The sequence below is a fragment of the Caretta caretta genome, chromosome 7 (assembly GCF_965140235.1).
Source record: "Caretta caretta isolate rCarCar2 chromosome 7, rCarCar1.hap1, whole genome shotgun sequence".
Classification (NCBI taxonomy): Eukaryota; Metazoa; Chordata; order Testudines; family Cheloniidae; genus Caretta; species Caretta caretta.
The window spans coordinates 98,853,768-98,874,329 of NC_134212.1; the positions used below are offsets into that span (position 1 = coordinate 98,853,768).

Sequence of the window (20,562 nt, forward strand, 5' to 3'; positions counted from 1 at the left end):
GTTGATAAAGTGCCGGATAACACAGCTTTTAACGTATATTTATCACCAACCATAAGGATGTAAATGGGAATGCATATAAATGTATGAATGAGGAGATGTATGATTTGGGAATATTCACTGTTGTTAATCTAGATTAGTAGAGACACTTTTTTGCTGAGGTTACTTTATGGCTGAAGCCTTCATTTTTTCATTTAGCGCCAGAGCTGCTCATGTTAACATCCTTATACAGTAGCACTTGTTAAACATATATTGGGGTATAAATGCTATTACCCTCAATTAGCTTCAAGTTCTCTCCGCTGTAATCCACCTCCCATGTCAGCAATAACTAGGAAGCACAACAGTGCACAAACCTCAGAAAAGTTTGAGGGATAAGCAAAGTTTTGGGTTGACTAGAACCAGTTTTTCTTTGCTGTCTTTAGGAGTCCTTTCATCCCCCACCCCATTGTCACGTTTTACCTCAGTCACCCCAAGTTTCCTGGTAAACTGAAGTTCTAATCTGATTACACTGGATCTGAATTTTTTCCCTTATCCTACTTCATTGAGTTTCTCTTCATGTTTTGCCAAGCATATAAATCACATTGCTCTCATTGGCTGCCTGAGCATAATTTAGCAGTTGTGCTCTCACTGTCTTTAAGATGTTAGACTGCTAAATTTGAGACATATCAGCTCCTTTGGGACAACTGGACTGGCTTGTGAGTTCAAAGAAAATGATATAAAGAAGGTTACATTCATAAGAATGAACATGACAGCAATTTATGTACCTGTAACTATATGAGAACACTATGCATTACTAAATCTGACAGTACCAATTCAGAATGATCATTTATAACACTTCCTATATGTCCCATGCAAATTGTCCTTACACTCCCTTATCTGTTAGATTTTTTTTTTAAAGTTAAATAAATGGGACAAACCAATACCCTGCATCCAAACACCCTTAAACTTTGGGGAAATTCAAATCAAGATCTGATCTTTCTGCCTTGATTCCAACTCTTATTAAAAAACTAAAAGTAATTGAAAAAAAATTACAAGTGGAGGGACTCATGGGTGAAATGGAAAGAGAAAATGCTTATATTTTTAGTCCTCTTCTGCTAATGGTGATATGATGGATTGCACAGTAATTGAGTTATAATCTATCATGATAATCTCATTGGAAACAATGATAATTAGGCAATAGTTTCTTCTAATGCTTCTGTATGGAGCTGGGTGGCAAGTATTTTTACCATTTTGAAAGACTTTTTGAGATGGCAAAAGAATTTCCCATCCCAAAAGTGGACAAAAAGTCAAAAATCTCAAAAATGTTTGCAAACTGATAATCTTGAAAACATTTCTGGTTTGGGTCAATCAAAATATTTTGTTTGATCCTTGTGGAACATTTCATTCAGTTTTTGACCTTTTTTAAAAACAAAACCCTTTTTAGCATAAATTAACCTATTTTTTAAAACAAAATTGATATATGAAAGTGTCAAACTGGATGTTTTCACAATTTCAAAACTTTTTTTTGAGAAATGTTTTGAATCAGTAGTATCACTGAAACTGACCCTTTCTCATACAATTTTCGTTCAGTGATTCAGCATTTTTCTGATTAAATAAGTTTCATCAGAAAATTCCTGACCATCTGATAAGAGCTGTGCAAACTGACAAACTCAGTGCAAAATGGGTTCACAAAGTTTTGCATAAACCTGGTTTGCACAGTTCACAGGATCCAAAGTTTGAAATAGATTGTGTGTGAATTAGCATGACTTTCCCCATTATGAACCCAAAAGCAAGGTTTGGTTTTGAGTGACGCATATTCACTCAGATGCATTCTAAATGGCTTGGCAGAACCAAAATCTGGGCACTAGCTCTAATGCAATGACTGAACTCTGAACTCACGAAAACAAATTTCATCTTGTAGAACTGGAATACCATGACGTGAGCTAGATATAAAACAATAATGAGTCAGTTCCCACTTTAATATGCAAAAGAAGTATGTAGGCATTATTGCGATTACTCTGCTTACTACTACTTCATCACACCAATGAACTGTAGAGCTGGCCAAAAAACAGTAAAATTTTTTCAGGGCTATAGAGTCAGTCTCTGTCGCTCTCAATCTATGCTGTTGGAGCTGTTCCACTGTGTATAAATAATTAAATATTCACTGGGCCAGGGACAAAGAGAGAGAGAGCAAGCGAGAAAGAGAGAGAGATTCTGACTTCTAGAGCCCACTGGTTAAGGCACTCACCTGAAATGTGGGACACTCCCTTCAAGTCCCTTCTCTGAATCATGCAGCACAGACTTGAAACAAAACCAATTTCAAATAATTTTGTGGTTGAACTTAAACAACAGGCACAGTTCTCTTCTTGATAAGCATACAAATAACTAAGCACCAGCATAAGTAACTCCACTAAAGAAAAGCTGTGTGAAAGTGTTAAACAGATATGCATTATTTAGGAAAGTTTTCAGTCTTTTATATCCCAAAAGGAAACAACTATTCGCTTCTGTTACATGTATATGATTGTCTGTGGGTTTGTACAAATTTGATAGTCTTTGATAATTTTAAAAGTATTTTTGATTAAGAGGAAACATGGATCTAGAGAATAAAATGATCATTTGTTATTTATTACACTGAAATATAATACATCAGCCACTGCCTAAAATGAAATGTGGATACATAACATTTACAACAAATACTGATCAGGTCAGAATTTCCTCTATATTGTACTTAAAACAATGTTGGCTTGAATAAGGACTGCAGGATCAAACCCTATTCTTGTACTTACAAAAGTGTAAGCAAATCAATGATCTGCTAAGACATTTCTTCTTACCTTTCAGTAACTTCTTTAGTTTTGCTTTCTCGGTTATGCTTCCAAAAGAATAGGTACAGTTTCTTCATCATCTCTCTGCTCCCTATTTTAGACACACAGCAGTTGTGGAAAAGGCCAGATGAGATGCTTTTTATATATTCATTGGTAAATCCAGATTTTGGCACTTTGTTTCAATTTCTCTTGTTACTTTTTGGTGAAGTACATTTGTGTGCTTTCTTTCAGAGTCTTTCCTTTGTGCATCTTTCTAAAGAAGACAATTTTTTTTTCATTTTTCTGACATTTAAATCCAAGAGATACAATCAGGGATTCCCACCTTCCTTGCTTGTGCTTTCTTTTCTCAAATTAATCAAATCTTCGTTTTTTACACACATTCCCACCTTCCAGCATTCTGGACATTCAGATCAGTGACAACACATTTTCACTTCTATTCCCTTCACAGGTTCAAAGTTTCCATGGGACGCTGTTGAATGCTTCATCTTCATTGAGGAACTTAAGTGCATTATATGTTATTCTGCCATTTTTCTCTTAGTGTTACAGAGCATAGTTTACTGAAACTTCAGAACAAAATGAAACCACATTCTGAAGGTTCAGAACTTTGTAGTCACACCTCCCCTCCATCATTAAGTGCTTGGGATATTCAACAAACCACTATACATACCCTGTGCTATGGAAAAGAAATACATTTTTCTGAAATTATCAGATGAATTAGTTCTACTTCCCATCAACTGAAGGAAAAACATTTCGGAATACAATGCTTCATTTCATTCACATTTATGTTTTCATCATAGACTAGTCTGGAACTCTTTTTAAAATCTTCCTTCAAGACATGTATTTAAATAACCACAACTAACACACATACATGAGTGATGTATAAAACAGGACATGATCACTTCTTTACAGAAGCAGTTTACTACCTGCTTAGCAGGGAACCACAATATATTCACTTTATCTGAATTAGTATACTGCTTTTTATGTAAAGCTGAAAGTTGTTTCAAGCAGCAGAGACAGGGCTTCCTTTAGAGAAGCCTGTAATTGTTAATATATTTTTTTAATTTTTTTTTTGGCTTTCTTAGACAGTTCTAATTCTAGCTTATAAAAATGTACAGCCATAGACATCAGAAGAGTAGACTCCACTTTAAGAAACTCTCATAAATCCTAATTCATTGTCTAACAGGGTCAAAAAGATTATATTTTCAGTCTTCAGTGACAAAATATATATTTGGGCTTCTGGAAATCGTAATGTCTTCTTTTTTATTTCACCTTGGTAACCAATGCTGTCTTGCTCAATAAGAATATAAGTATTTCTAGCTTCCTCAGTAGTCTGAAACAAGAACATTTTCAAAGACATGGGATCAAAGGAAAGTATATCCAGGGAAAAAAAATAACATGCATAAAATATCTATAAGGTTCACATTCACAATCTATGATAACTTAAACTAGACTATTCATATAATAGAGGATTTGCATTACATTTTATTGAAATATTATGTACAGTAGGAATTGTCCCATACAATGCTATCAACTAGATGATGGTATCCAACAAATATTTCCCATTATTTCCTTAAAGACATGGTCACACTCAATAGAATGGAAAATTTACATTCAAATAATGTAAGGGCCCTGAGACACAATCCTTTTAAAGGAAACAATTTCTGGCAGTTAGATCTGAAAATATGACAAGACTACAGAAGTGGCTCAGCTTAAACCAAACTCTGCATCATGCAAGCCTAGCTGAATACTGAAAATACATAATGGATTATTATTCAATAAGATTATTGAATAATGGCTAGGTACAGCAACTTTTTCATGCCAGAATATAATCTGCCATCGTGGGAATACTGATAAACTGACATTATTTTTCAATTTTCTAGCAATTTAGTGGTGTTGTTTTTACATCTTTAGTAGTTAGTGCCTTCCTTGTCCTTCCCTCTGCATGGAGAAATCTTAAATTAGAGTTTGTTCAGCCTATATACTTAGACCATTTAAGGATGCCTTATTCTTTTCCATACGTTTCAAATTCTTTAGATATTTCCATTATCAAGTGACTCCTTGGTGACCTGATGACACTACAGATGCAGCCTGTATAGTGATAGCAGAGCACTGAAGTTTGACAAGAACTGCACCAGAAACAGGAGATAATCAGCAAACAAAATACTTACCATCTGTACGTGGGCTGATGAACTATGACCAAAGAATGAAAGCTAAAGAGAAAAATAAAAACAAAAATAAAAACTGAAAAGGAAATAGGGGAGGAAGGAGAAAAGGAAAGAAGGAAAGAAAGAAAGAGAAAAAGAATTTACAGTGTGTCTAGTGAGAAATAAGCCATGGTTACAGACAAGAGGAAGGCAAAACTGTCATTTGAAAGGAGGAGAAATAAGTAGTGATGGGGGAACTTCCAAAGGTTCAGAGTCTCTGACTGCTTAGCTGAACCTCTTGAGTCTGCAAAACTGAGCAGAATCTCATGAGATTTCCTGCACATATGCATCCTGTCCAGGCTGGAAGCAAGAAGGGCAGGAATAAATGGGGGAGAAGTAGGGGGACGGGAAAGGCAGTTAACTCTTTTGAACCTTCAAAAACGGTTTTCTTTAGGTTTGGTTCTAGTTTTGGGTGAAAGTTCAGATAAATTGCTATTGTATATGAGCTGATTCACCCATTCCTAGAAATAAATGCTTTTACTGTGGTTTATTATACTTTTAGGGTAAAAATCACCAGTTAGTGCAAGACCTGAGCAAGGCCCTCTATGTCATGAAACCCCTGATATTCCCCTGTGTTGAGTGGAGTAGAAGGATGACAGGTGAAGTGGTTAGGAGGGGAGCCTCTGAATCTCCTTATATGCTGGGAAATGAACCTCATGCCAACTCCAAATGTGCCAGGATGAAGGAGTGCTGATGACAGGCTGAGAACAGTGTTTGGAACCTTCACATAGGAGATATGCACAGCAACACCAAAGGCTTGAGAAGTGGCTGTAAAGGTGATGCTGTGCAATCCCCTGACCTGCTTCCAAGTTAGATAGGTTCCCCCAACCAAATCTGCATAGTTTGCCACACCAAACCCATGTACTAGACGTCTGTGTAGGGTGAAGAGAGGAAAAATCAAACTGCAACCCTGGAGCATTCTTTCCCGGAAGAGTTTATTTTTAAATGCAAGATGCCCCCTTCCATGCTCCAGCATTAGCTTATTCTGCTATAAACAGAGGCAGTCTGGAAGCGATGCATGCCAGACACTGTGCTAATACATCTCCTCAGATATCTTCTTGCTTTTTAAGCTCACGAGTTTATTTGAAATTATTATTAATTTTTTATTATTTATTTACACTATAGTAGCACTTAAAATGTGCATGTGCTAGGTGCTTCCCAAACAGAGAGAAAGACAGTGTCTTCCACAAAGAGTTTATGATCTAAAACCTCTCTCACATTGGTACAAGTTCCAATAAAATGACAACTGATTTGAAACTTTGCTTGAAACTCAAACCATCCCAATATCTGACAAGGTCCAGTAAACTTGTTTGTTTCTATCCTCATATGTTTCTGCACTTTCTGTTTTCAGCCAAGACTGGAAGCCCAAGTATTGAAATACCTGGGGAAAGGCCTCTGTCATTGTGCTTTCCATCCAAACAGAATGCAGAGAACTGGTGAGAATAGGCTTTCCAGACCAAATAGCCATGGCTAAGTTTGCATAATCGTCAGAAATGCATCACCATTTCAGATGTTTAACTGAAGAAAGCCTCAGTCTTTAGAGGTTTGTCCATCTTGTACATGAGATTTTGCAATAATACCATCTACACCAACAGTGCAAGAGTGACTCAACATTACAAGAACATTTATTTGCAACTTTACTTTCTTGATAAAGTTATTTTCTTAAGATATATGCATATATAGCCACATATATGTATATCTTATCATTGATGTTTCATTTATATTACCATACCTTTTCTTCCAATTCTTTTATCTGTCTTTTTTGACCTTCAATTCTTTCTTCTAGCTCCTTAATTCTCTGTAAGATGTAAACCATAAAACAATGTGTTAGTAACAAAATTTTCTAAAGTGCGGAAAGTGTCTTTTTTTTAAAAAAAGGAGACTGTAACTGATATTCTGTGGTTGCAAACTGATTTGTGTTTTCATTTGTAGATTTGTCCTGATCTAATACAATGACTGTATGAAAGAGACATTGAAAAACAAACACAGGGCTTATATTGGGGATATAGCCCCATGAATAAGCATCTGGCCCAAAAGCTGAAGGTTATGAATGAGGTTTTCAAAACTTCCTAAGTGATTTGGATGCCCTATACAAATGAAAACAAATAGGAAACTGTGTGTCTAAATCCCTCAGGCGACATTGAAAATCTCAGCCCTTACTTTTAACTTCACCCAGAGACATTGGGTTGCTGGCAAAGGAACTGGACAAGAACTAAAGGAAACATTTGATTCACAAAGCTGAAATATATACTGATCCTTATTCAATATACTAAAATAATAATTCTTACCTGTTATATAGAAGTAAAAGAAGCAGCACAGCCAAGAAGAAAGGGACAGAGATCACCTATTCATTATGCTTAAAAACGAAGGAGACAAACATCTTTGTATCAATGTGTACCTGCTGTGCATGTTGAATGAGCTCCATTCTTTCACGCAGAATCTGGGCATCTCTCTCTCGGAGTTCACTCATAACTTGACGTTTCCATTGCTCTACAGCATTCTTCAGCTTGCTTTTCTCCTCTTCTGAAAGAATTTCAGACATTTTGGCTCCAGCTTCCTGCTGCAGGGCATCATATAGCATGGCTTCTAATTCCAGAATTTGCTAGACAAAACCAAAATAAGGCAGTTAGCTTACGCTTTTCTCTTACAGGTGGGCCGAGGATTTTGTGAACGTTATTGAGAGCATGGCTTGTCCCAAGCAGTGACACAACTGGAAGTTATACAGGCAGACTCAGTGCTGAACCTCCTGAGAAGCACAGCACAAAAAGCATAGCCCATGAGGAAAGGAGCAAAGATTCCTTTAAGCCATCTTCTTGTTGCCTGGACTCTGGGCTGCAGTGACAGCCAAAAAGATCCCCAGTGTAAGTTACAGCAGCCCCAGGGACTGCTCTCACTTGCAGCAGCCTTTGTGCAGCTCAGAATCATGGTAGTACTGAACACTACAGGCATGTGCTACCCCTTACACTGGGGCACCCAGTGCTATACCCCTTACACTGTTGAGCCAGCAGAATTGTCCCTGACTCTATATCTCCTCTATGTCTCTGTACACTGCTGGAGTGGTGTACAGGAGCCAGGACTTGGGCACAATCAGCCCCACAGCGTGTTCCTGAAATAAGAATTTACATTCAATTACTTAACACTGTAAGGTTTCCAGATATTAAATGTGTATATTCTAGCCTCTTCCAAAGTATAGATGTCCAATTGATGTCAATGAGAGTTTGGTACAAAGAGTTAAGGGAGAATTTAACCCTAACATATAGTAGGAAAGGCACAAGGTTACAGTCCAGTACAAGGACATTACTGTATGTATAATGAAAACTAACTTCCACTTAATGTCAGTGCTTGAAGTCAATAGGAACTGTTTAAGTACTGCAGGATTGGATCAGAATTGTAATAAACAATGGTAACATCTTCCTTTATAGGACACACAGACAGACCCAAACTTTGACTTTCCTTCACATAATTTTCATCTAATTCTTTTCATGAGTATATTTATTTTTAAATAATTGCTTCACCTCTTTGTCAAACAAATCAAAAGTCTGCATCCTCACAACCATCTTATCAACATTGTGTAACATCATGAAAACAGCTAAGCTATGGAAATTCCATTTCAGTTTTGAGGTTCTAAGGGGTTAAGGTTGGGAAATGTCCCTGTGTTAAACAGTAAACACTATTCTCCTACCTTGATGATGTATTTTTAAAATGTAATTTTTGTTGTTCAGACACAGATTTGGTTATAAACACTGTGAAGAAAATATTTCCTTCACTGATTCTAGCAGGAAATGTTTTTCTTAAAGGAGCAATATATAAAAAGAACAAGTGGCCTAACTTGTGTGATTAATAAACCCGAGAGATGCCGTATTCACTTTTCATCCCCTGTTTGCTTTAGTTTTTTATATTTCATTCAACCTGAAGTCAGAAAATAGACTGGTCATTTGTATTTTTTTCTCTCCTCTGTTTCCTGTCACTTTCACTTTCTCATGCCTGCACTAGTACAGGCAACATGTTTTGGTTGCAGGGAGTCATTTAAATCCCTGCAGAAAAACATGTTCATAGAGGTTTGGTGTGGACACGAAAACAATGAGACATAGACACCATAATATGATGAATTTCAGAGGGTACAACTTCATTACCTAACCAGGGTCAGCACTTCAAACTACCCAGCAGGGTTGTTCCAGTGCAGGTGTCAACTGGCACCAGCTGCCCCCGTGGACTATAAATCTCTGGGTAAGTGTGTCGGTCATGCCCCTTTATGCCCTCAGGCCTGCCATAGGACCCTGCCTGGAGACCAGAGTCCTGACCTGCTCCCCTCCTCCTCACTGGAGGCAGGAGAATTAAGATGAGGGGTCCCATAAGCTGCACAAGATTTAGCGGTTTATCCTGTCACCATGCAATGCTATGCTCAGATTCAAGGCCCAGGCAGCCCACTGGGTTATGGGACCTGACATCGGACCCTTTCTAGCATATCAACTGACAAATCCGAGACAACTGTAACTTAAATCCCCAAACCAGACCTGCTGGATTTTGGGTGAAAGGTGAAAAAACTCACACAGCAGTTTGCCAATCATGCCTTTTGGGAAAAATCCCTTCCAGACGCCGAAACTGGTGATCACCCTTGACCCCAGCATCACTACAGATCCCACAATAGATTAAGGGTGGGGAGCCCACAACAGCTATCCCGCCAAGGCAGAAAGCTGACATGACCCCTCTTGACCTCCACAACCACCGTTCAGGAGCCACGTTCCAAACTAAAAGATATATTCAAAAACCAAGAATTTGTGTGAGGTTAGTCCAAGTGTAGCCTCATTAGTATTTCAGTGGGGGATTTGTAAAGACAAAAAGAGAGTTAGATGCTCAACTCCTGTTGACTTTCACTGGGAGTTGGCCACTACACTCCAATTTGTGCCTTTGAAACTCTCCTCATAACACTACCACCACAGACAAGATCTGGAAGGGACCAGAAACATGAGGAGAAAAGTGTCTCATTTCGGAATTGTATTACAAACCTTTTCTCCCTAATGATTCGTCTTCTCAGCTTATCCTTTTCCCAAGTAGCTGGCATGGGATATATTGTGTTGCTAGGTTTGGAGAATCTAGCTATGGGCATAAGCGCTAGAACTAGGGGTGCTGCCGGACCCACGGTTTGAAGTGGTTTCCATCATATACAGGGTTTACAGTTTGGTTCAATGGCTCTCAGTACCTCCTCTATAAAAATTGTTCCAGCATCCCTGGCTATGGGAAAGATCTATTAGGGTATCCAGTCCATATCTCTGCCAATGCAAAATTATTCCCTATTGTACATTTACTAGTGCTTTGTCCCATCTACTTTTAAATCTCCCATATGCAGGTGTGGGGATGGTGTTCCATCACTTTGTTTGGGAGAGTATCATATAGTCCAATAGATCTCACTGTCAGGTAATTTTTTCTGATGCTCAGGGTACATTTTTGCTTTTCTCAGATTCATTCCATTGCTCCATATTATATACTCCATTTTGCTATTCTAAATAATGCCTCTCTGTCCTTAGTATATATACTCTCCAAATTCCTGTAGATCTATGTCCTCACTCAGTTATTGCTTAGGATAGATAGATTAATAGATAAATAAATAGATAGATAAATAGACTGATTTATACTGAAAGCTTGCATGTTTATAGATAGATAAGATCTATCTATCTGTCCAGCCCACCAATTATTTTTATTGCTCTTCTCTACATTTCCACTAATTTGTCAATATTTTTATGAATAGCAATGGGACGTAAAGTGCTGAACAGACAGTATTAGGAAGCTGGAAGTACTGAATAGCTACACAATGCCTTGCTGTAGCCAGCCTACCAACCGCTAGACTTTTTGGTGGGATTATACACAGATAATGGGGAGGGAATGGTGCACTCACCAAGAATAAAAGTATTCTATGACTCCCTGGTAAAGCTTCATTCTCTGTTAAGTTAAATGGGTAAATGGTTGATTTGGGAAGATTTCCATATTTAAACTAGTCTCTGAAGATAAAACAGATGAAGCAACATTGTTCTATCTATGATAATTCTGCACTGCATTCTGTGTACATTAGGTTCAGTCTGCAGGGACTTTTCATTTCATGCATCATTACATAATCCCAGATACATCGAATTCTGCATATGGCACAAGAGTGAGCAAAGATGAGCTCTGACCAGCTGGATAGTGGACACCAGATAAGTTAGTTGCTGAACTATATTTATTTTCTCCAGAGATGACTACAGAGACTTCTCAGGCTTGCAATATTATAGTGCCTTCCATGACCTCTGTAGATCTTCCATCACTGAGATATTCCTTCCCTGCAGTTAAGACAGATTGCATTGGGTGAATGCAATAGCTGACTCACAATATGCTCAACTGTGCTCAGAAATAGCACCACACACTAACTTTCTTCCTATTGCCGGTGGTGTCACTATGATAACATAATAATTTCTTTAGTTCGTTTTATGCTGTGGGACTCTGTGAAGAGAAAGGAGTTATTGACAATGCCAATCAATCTTCCCCCTCTTTACTACTATGACCACTTTCAGAGGACTTCAGAAATAGGGAGCTGTTTTAGAACTGCTTATTATATGCAGTTCTTGACCAGGGATCATCTCCATGTTGTGCATAGAAGTTAGTCCCAGGAAAAGCTGAGCACTTGGCAAGATCAAGCTCTTAAAAAAACCCAGAGGACTAAAAAGTGTATTGAATAAATGCTCCCGCAAATGTTCTCACACCATTGCATGTATTAGACATTCAAAAGGAGGACTGAAATATTCTTCTCAGCCATTAGAAGACATGACCATGTTCAAGATACAAATAATTCCCAAAGCACAGGAAAAAGCTACAGCTGTGCAAAATATTGGTATAAATGTTTACTTCATAAATATGTTTAGCTAGTTTTTCGGGTGATGAGAATCTACAGGTACAGCTGTAAATAAAACCACAATTGTAGGAAACTGTTTACTGAGTAAGTAAAGTGGTCAAATTTAGGGGTCAGGATTAGTGAATATATGCTAGGTAAACCTGACATAAACTCAACATTTGTCCTAATGTAGTTGCAGGGTATACCTATTTTAGCTAGGTGATTTGTAGCCTAGGTTCCTGGGACAAACCCTGAGATAGAAGATTTATTTTTGGAGGGAAAAGAGAATACTCACAAAATATTGTTCCATCAGTTGCAAACTAGAATCTCAACTATGTTAAACTGTTTCTACAATACAAATTAATAAATAATAACAACATATGATAACTCAGGCCCTGATCTCGCAAAGAGCACCATGCAAGCACAAGGTTTGCCCATATGTAGCTCGTTGCTGGATCAAGGTCTAAATAATTTGCTTACAATTAAATTTACCTACTCTTCCAGCCACTGGAACTCAATAGGAGTTCTGTATGCAGAAGGACTGTAGGATTATATAAGGTAATTTATTAAAGGTAGCATAGGTCTACCAAGACTGACTTTCCTTACCTTGTGTGCTTGATCCAAAGACTGTTTCCTGTAGTCAAGTTCATCATCCAAGTAGCCCTTTTGTTTACTAAATAGCTCCTAAGGATGTAAAGAAGACTAGGTTATCTCAATTACTTTAGCAACAACTTGAATGACTGTTCTTTTATTGTCAAAACACTCCCTATAGTACCTTTTCATTCTCAAGATCTAACATCTTTTGCTGTAGTGCAGATTCTGTCACTTCTATCTGCTGTAGCCACTGTACACAAAAGATAACAAGAGATTAAGTCCTAAATCTTGATAGATTAGTTTCCAGAGTCAAAATGGCAGCACACGGCTTCTGCCAAAGAGCATGTTCTTCTACTAAACTTTTTTACAGCTCTAGCATACCACATGAGATACATTTAATTTAAATCCACTAAGGGGAGCAGGTATCAAGCACATTAGATAATTACTATATAAATTGATGATTTGGAGATGGACACTTTTCCAAAGCCTTGCAATATATCTTTTATAACTCAAATGACATTAATATAAATTATGGTACTATCTGAACATTATCTTTATATATTTTTCCCTCATAAATTACTACGTTTTACAAAAGCATAATTGTGCTTAAAAAATTGTATCATTTTGTGAAGAAACAATTATTTACATTACCAATGTGCTCAAGTTAACTCATTCGGAGATGGGCAAAACTTTGTATAACATGATTTCACTTACTAGGGATGTATATGTTTTACCTTTTCAGCCAGTGTCAGAACTGTCCTTGCTTGTATGACAACTACTTGCTCCTCATTGGTCAGATTCTGCAACAAAAGGAGAATATAATTACAATAAACCTCACTGCCTTGGTATTGGTTTTGGGCAGCACTTGCATTAAATATATAAAGACTTAAATACTCTCCTTGAATATTACATGAAATAAAAATTCATATTTTAATATACAATATGGTTGTAATTTTTAAAGTTAATCCTGAGTTGTTACAGTAAAAAACTGTATTTCCTAGAAGTTCTCATACACAAAAATGTAATTCTAATTCTCACCTAATTCTCCTTAAAAGCTTCACACTTACCAACAAACTGTTGGCACATCAAAAACTAGCTGATTTTTATTAATTGGCACTGTTTCCTTTCTTTTCCCAACTGGGGATAACCGCAAAATTACACAAGACAACACATAGTAAAGAAAAGAAGCAAAAGTGAAAGTCCCAAAAGTGTTGGTTGCTGAAAATGTCTAATTAAAATTTTTTTTTTACTTCAGATTTTGATTAAAAGTGAACACACTGTCAATATGCATGTGTGTGTTCATTGCTGGCAATCTTTAAATTATTACAACTATACTTATGAGCTGTGAATGAAAACTAAAATATTCATGGATTTGAAATGGTTAGAATTTTGCATCTTATCCAGCTGGCAAGTTATTTTTATGCTTTTGCCTCTGTTGCAAAAGCCTTAACAGACCACATTCTTTGTCACTGTTAGCCAGGAGGCATTATGGAGTTAGCATTATAGAAAGGCTACATGGCACCCAGTCCTGAAAGCTGCATCTCAGTTCTTTGCTAAGCATTCTGGTGATGTCACATTGATGTATTAGGCCATGCATTGCACAAGAATGATGTCACCAACCTAATCTTGGGCCCGGACTCATTTGCACATTGAATATCAACATGTTCATAATATAAGTGAAATGTGTGGAGGAAAGAACAAAAAACAGGAAAGGCTCCAGTCCTGCAAACTCCAACGCCCATAAGCAGTTCACTGAGTTAAATGGGACTGCTCACATCTGGCAGTCCCTTCTAAGCATTAAAAGAAAACCAGTAAAACCAATGAAAAAAAAGAAAATCAACAAGAAATAGAAACAAAATAAAAACAGGCTAGGAATCAGTAGGTACTGTTAAGAACCAATAATAAAGGTAAGCAAATAAGTCAGGGTTTAACAATAAAGAAAAGTAGGAAAGAATAAGAGTAAAAAAATGGTAAAAAAATCTCACTTGTTGTATTTTCCCTTCTGTCTCCTCCCTTGTCTGTGTATGTCTACTTAGGGCCCTACCTTGGAAACATTTATGTCTGTGTGTAACTTTATGTGAGTAGTTCAACTGAAGACAATGGAAGTATTCATGTTAGTAAAGTTACTCGCATGCATGGTTGTAGGATCAGCACTTAGATAGTTAACTCAAACTTTTGTAGGTTGGTCAGGTGTTTATACACTCTTGGATACTCTATTATTAATAATATTCATTCTTATTCCTCTTCTGACGCTTCTCAGCTGTCTGTTTGGTTCTGAGGTCCTGGATCTGGGCAGCATAAACCTCGCGAGTATGTACTTGGGGCGGCTAGCCTGTGCCACTGTTGCCCATGCTACTGTGGCTGCCCTACTATTTTTAGCATGCTAGGTCAGATAAGGGCTAGTGTGAGTATGTGTATGTGAACTGGGAATCACATCAGTAGCTCACCATGTATACGTAGCCTGAGAATGATCCAACAGCCCATGGAGAAATTATGACCCACATGGCCTAACTAGAACCCCACAGGAAAAGAGAGGCTATTTTAAACTGCCTCTACACGTGCCTGGCTGGAGCTTTGTGGCTGGCTGGCAAGATCACAGAGCTGGGAAAATTGTGGTTAATCTCACAGGCAGACTGAACAAGTGTGGTGTGATCAATCCCAGATTTGATGTTCAGCTGAAGGACCTGGAAAAGTGGCAGAACAACCTTTTGCCTTCACGTCAGTTTGGGTACTTAGTGCCGACAACTTCCGCTGGGGTTCATGGACCATGAGGAAGCAAGGCGAAAACACACAGGAGGCAAAATCCTGGGATTCTTTTTCTAAAACTTATAAAACAAGCATACTAATAAATTGTTCAAATGGAAAACAAAACAAAACAGAAAACCATTCAACTCTCACTTTCTACTGCAAAAGCTAAATAGATGATTCTTTAACAGACCTATCTCAGCTTCAGCCAAAGAAAGAACTGCAGTGCTGTTGGCTACCAGCACTAAAGATGTGGCTACGCTGCAAATGAAGGTGTGATTGTAATAGAGGTAGGCAGACATGTGTTAGCTTTAATCTAGTTAGCACAGATAATAATAGCAGTGTAGATGTAGTGGCCTGGGCTTCAGTTCCCGCTAGCAAATCGAAAAGCAAGCCCTTCAGGGACCCTGAGTATGTATTCTGGTTGCTAGCCTGAGCTGAAGCCCGTGCCACCACATCTACACGAGTACCGTTACTTGTACTAGCTAGATTAAAGCTAGCACTGGTATGCCTATCCACGCTACAAGCATACCTTTCACATGCAGTGTAGGTAAGTGTGAAATTCACTCCTGGTGCAGTGGACCAGCACAAGACCCTCTACATCATTGAAACATCACATAGAGGCTGTACTAGATGTTGATCAGTTGAAACCCCTGTATTTGCACCATGGACCTGGTCTCTGCGGGGCTGGTGTGGAATGTTAGTAGAGGAGAGAACTGGGGACGGGCCAGGTGAGAAACTACGCACCCATGTTTATGCAGATCCACTGACCCCAGTTTCCAGCACAACCAAACAGAGAGGGTGTGGCTGCTACTTCAGCCCAACTGGAATAACAGGAGGAAAAATGGGGTGGGGGGACAGTGCAAACAGCCCTGTAGCTTGGCCCTTAGGTTAAGGGAGGGAATTTCAACTCCCCTTTCTCCTTACTCTGAACCCATATAAAGGCTGTACCTCAGGCTTTATGTAAAAATCCAAAAACACATCAAAAAAGGAGTCTGACAACAATATTTTTTTAAAAAAGTATTTTAAAGTGGTGGGAAAAGGTTTCCCCCTCCCCACTATTAAGTACCACCTCCTCTCTTCTTTCTACTATTTAAACTATTTCTATTTAATGTATTTATTTATTTATTTCAGTTGAGAAGTGCCTGTATCTAAGGCTCGAGGTGCCTCACAAAGTTAAAATGCAGTTATTAAAATGCAATACCAAATAAATACAAGTAAGCAAATAAGCAAAGAACACATGAACAATGGAAAGATATAGTATCTTCTATGAAAAAACATGTTTTTAAAAATAATTTTACCAACCTTTTGACATTGAAAATCAAAGACCCATGTTATAACATTAAGATGCTTTGTGCCACATCTGAAAGGCCCATTAACACATTATGTTAAGTTGCAGTGAGCATTCTGCCTGTAGCCCAGAACCTCAACAGCAAACCAAAAAAAAAAAGCCCATGCTTTGGATTGTCTTCATGCTACATTAATAAAAGCACAAATAATTAACAGAAACATGCACAATTTATTTATTAAAGGAACATACACTTACGGCGTTATCCCCTAAAATGTCCAACTTTTTCATTAGCTCCGCTACTAGTATATCCTAACAACAAGAGAAAAGTGTACAGAAAAGAAGGAGTCAGAATATAGCATCACCTGGTATTTAGAGGATGCAATCCTAAGAAATGGGGATTGCTTACCGTTACACCTTCTGCCTCACAGTAAACTTGGAGAGGACTTTTTCCCTCAGTAAAAGGAATGTGATGGAAGTTGATAGCAGGTGATCTTCTTTCTCTCTCCTAAAATAAAAATAATTATGTTTAAGGAGATTTAATTTTTAAATTAACCATCATATTGTACTGTAAGTTTCAGCTTCATTAAGAATATGTTATAAATATGGGCATTCCATAAAACATACTCTGAAAAAGTAATACATCATAAATATGTAAATTACAGAATAGCACTATCCATAAGAATCTTTATTTATTGTACAAAAAAGTGGGAAATCTTTCATTCTGCCTTTTATGTCTATTTATTCTAAGATGCAGAAGAAAAAGTGCTGTTTATCTGTGAAGTTATAATGCCTGTGGGAGATTTTACTAGACTGACAGGCAGTGAAGATCTCTCTTTATCCACAGAGAGAATAAAGCAAGCTTACACAGTAATAATACAAGCTTTCTTCATACCGCTTCATCAATTTTCACCAACCATGACTGTCTAGTCATTATTTTGGCTATGTAAGTGGACTACATTTGGGTAGCCTGGATGTGTTTAAACCCAAAGTAATGTACAGTAAGTGACATCTGTTTGGGATATTACTGTCTGTGCTGTCTGACAAATGTTGCAAACCAGCAGTGTTTGATCAAAGGTTGAAGGTCTATGCTCTCCAGAGATGCTGCAAAAAGTCTGTGTGACAAAACAAAACAAAACAAAAGCTCACCAGAATGAGTACAATGTGAAGGGCCATGCAATGTCCTTGATCTGCATGTGGAACAATAACAATATATTGCTGAATGGTTTTTAGCAATTACAACTAAAAACTCCTTAATAATTATTGTCTGTGTGTTACATTTTGATTTTGCTTCACTTGCTAAATTTTAAAACAGGTATAGTGGAAGAACAGCAGAGTAAATCAGTCATCTATGACAAACTGGGCTCTAGCTAGAGTTCAAAGGTTAGGATCTTTGAAAAACTTATGCGGGAAGACAGGTAGAAATCAGTATTCGTCAATTTTGATACGCTGTTCTGTTGGGTATTTTTAATCCTCTTTTAGTATCACTGTGTACCAGTCACTGATGTCACTTTTTTATGAAGAGCTCATCTTCAATATAAAAGCAGAGGGGTTCCTCAAGTTTGGCTGTCTTCTAGCCTTAGACAACATAATGCAGAAAGAGCGACAATGGTTGTATAGATAACTGTTGCTTACTTCAAGCTCTAATATTCTGAACTCCAGGAGTTCATTTTGATCTTTAGCATCCTGGACATCATGTTTTAACCGAGCTTCTTCTGTTTCCATTTGTTTTATCTGAAAAATAAAATTAAATATATATTTTTTTAAAAGTTTGATGGTTCATCACTTCTGGATAAATCCTAAACCTGTTAAGAATTCAGTTTCTCTGGGCAATGCTTGTGGCTTAAAAGCAAACATTTTGGATTCAGTGACACTTCAAGGTCACTCTACAAATCTTCTGCGCCCAAGGTGTGATTCTGTATTTCACAGCTCTGATATCATTCTGCTTAGATCTTAGACACAGTGAAATAGGATTGATCAGTAAGGGCTTAATTCTCCAACCCTTACACTGTTTTTAATTAGATGACTTGCTGAGTAAAGAACTACTCAAAGTGGGTACGGATGCAGATTCAAGACCTATATGTGTATTACAAGTCCACAGTAGGAATATTCTCTGCACAGCCTGATACACTGCATGAAATGAGGGGATTGCTGAGTAAATAGACCAGGGGTGTGGAAAATTCAGAAGCCACTCCCTAGAGTGACCATCTACTTAGCTCCCCTCATCAAGGAGTTCTAAAGCTGGTGACGAGCTCCAGCGAATGACCTTATCCGTCCTTCTGAACTGTGGCATGATGAAGACATTATTACTGTTTGAGAATTGTTCTAATTAGAGTGGCACAGAATACTTTTAAAACATTTTGTAGTGGTACTTAAATAATACTAACAAACCACATGCATTCCTTAAGCTTCTACATATACAGAGTTTAAGGTCATAAGGGACCACTAGATCATCTGGTCTGACCTCTTGTATATCACAGGCTACCAACACCCACACACTAAATCCAACAACTGAAATGAGGCCAAAGTATTACAACCCACAGAAAACTAGACTATTATTTGTCACAAGCAGAGATAATCCAGATAATCCTGGCAACAACCCACACTCACATGCTGCAGAGGAAGGCAAAAACTCCCCAAGATCATTGCCAATCTGACCGGGGAAAAATTCCTTCTTGACCCCACATATGGTGATCAATTAGGTTAGAACCAGCCAGCCAAGCACCTGAGAGAGAGAATGATTGATGCCACCTCAGAGCCCTGGCCTACCCTGCCCAATGTCTTATCTTCAGCTGTGGCCACCCCTGATACTCAGAGGAAAGAGGTAAAAAAAACCTTCCCAGAATACACTGGCGGAGGCGTGGCGGGGGGGGGGGAATCCCTTCCTGACCCCTACCAGTGGCTGTCTGAAATCCTGAAGCATGAGCTTTAGGAACATAGGACATAAAGCAGAAGTGAGCTGCAGGGCTTTGGAGCCCTGTCTTTTGCCATCACAAACAATCCCATCATACAATTGCATTCATACATTTGTGTGGATCTCTCTGAAAACTAATTTAGTTGTTTGTCCCCCTCCCTGCAACCAACTCCTATTAGGAGGGTGTTCCAGCACTTCACCCTTCTGCTGGTTAGAAACCTTTTTCTAATTTCCAGCCTGAATTTGTTTGTGGCCAGTTTGTATCCATTTGTTCTTGTGCCCACATTTTCTTTTAGTTTAAATAACTCTTTAGCCTTCCTGGTATTTACTCCCCTAATGTATTTATAGAGAGCAATCATATCTTGTCTAAGATTTCTTTTTGCTAGGCTAAAAAAGCCAAGCTCTTCCAGTATTCTCTCATAAGACAGGTCCTCCATTCCCCTGTTGCTATTTAATTTACTCTTTCTTGAACATGGGGGACCAGAATTGACCCCAGTATTCCAAATGCAGTCTTATCAGTGCCTGGTACAATGGCATTAATACTTCTCTATCTGTACTAGAATTGCCTCAACTAGTACATTTTAGGATTGTGTTTGCTTTTTTCATAGCCACATCACAATGGTGGCACAGTCATCCTGTGATTGACACACATCCAGGTTTCTCTCCTCCTCTGTCGCTTCCAGCTGATGAGTCCCCAGCTTGCAACAGAAATTCTTATTATTAGGCCCTTAGTGAATGACCTTTCACTTTGTACTAAAGAATTTAATCATCCAGATCTTCCTGTACAATATTCCGAACCTCCTCTGTATTGACAATGCCTCCCAACTTTGTATCACCACCAAATTTCATTAGCTCATCCTACCTTTTGTGCAGAAATATTGAATAAGGATGGTCACAAGACCAATCTTCAAGGAACTCCACTAGTAACCTCTTTCCAGTCTGATAATTCACCTTTTAGCACAACCCAGTGCCTTCTCTCCTTTAGCCAATTCTTTATCCACCTTAAAATTGTGTATTGATTCCCATCTTCCCTAACTGAATGAACAATTTCTCATACGGCACCATGTCAAATGCTTTAATGAAGTTCAAGTATGTTTGATCTATTGCACTTCCCTTATCTAAAAAAAAATCAGTGTTTTCTCAAAGAAGGAAATCAGGTT

At 38.0% G+C, this 20,562-nt stretch overlaps 1 protein-coding gene across 21 annotated transcripts in view; it reads right to left on the reverse strand.

Annotated features, from left to right (window-relative positions):
• The window catches only part of JAKMIP3 (Janus kinase and microtubule interacting protein 3), a 178,615-nt gene that overhangs the window by 29,560 nt on the left and 128,493 nt on the right, over positions 1-20,562 (reverse strand). For 14 of the 21 annotated variants that reach the window (XM_048857693.2, XM_048857691.2, XM_048857706.2 and 11 more), the window contains 10 exons: positions 18,124-18,222; positions 16,898-16,996; positions 16,741-16,800; positions 13,190-13,255; positions 12,637-12,705; positions 12,468-12,545; positions 7,401-7,604; positions 6,735-6,800; positions 4,967-5,039; positions 3,993-4,128 (listed from right to left, as the gene is read on the reverse strand). In XM_048857693.2, the coding sequence (XP_048713650.1) occupies positions 4,989-5,039; positions 6,735-6,800; positions 7,401-7,604; positions 12,468-12,545; positions 12,637-12,705; positions 13,190-13,255; positions 16,741-16,800; positions 16,898-16,996; positions 18,124-18,222 (792 nt within the window). In that variant the 3' untranslated portion in view covers positions 3,993-4,128; positions 4,967-4,988. Of the gene's footprint in view, positions 1-2,807; positions 4,129-4,966; positions 5,040-6,734; positions 6,801-7,400; positions 7,605-12,467; positions 12,546-12,636; positions 12,706-13,189; positions 13,256-16,740; positions 16,801-16,897; positions 16,997-18,123; positions 18,223-20,562 lie in introns of those variants that run through there. The other 7 variants (XM_048857707.2, XM_048857708.2, XM_048857703.2 and 4 more) reach the window with 2 other exon arrangements.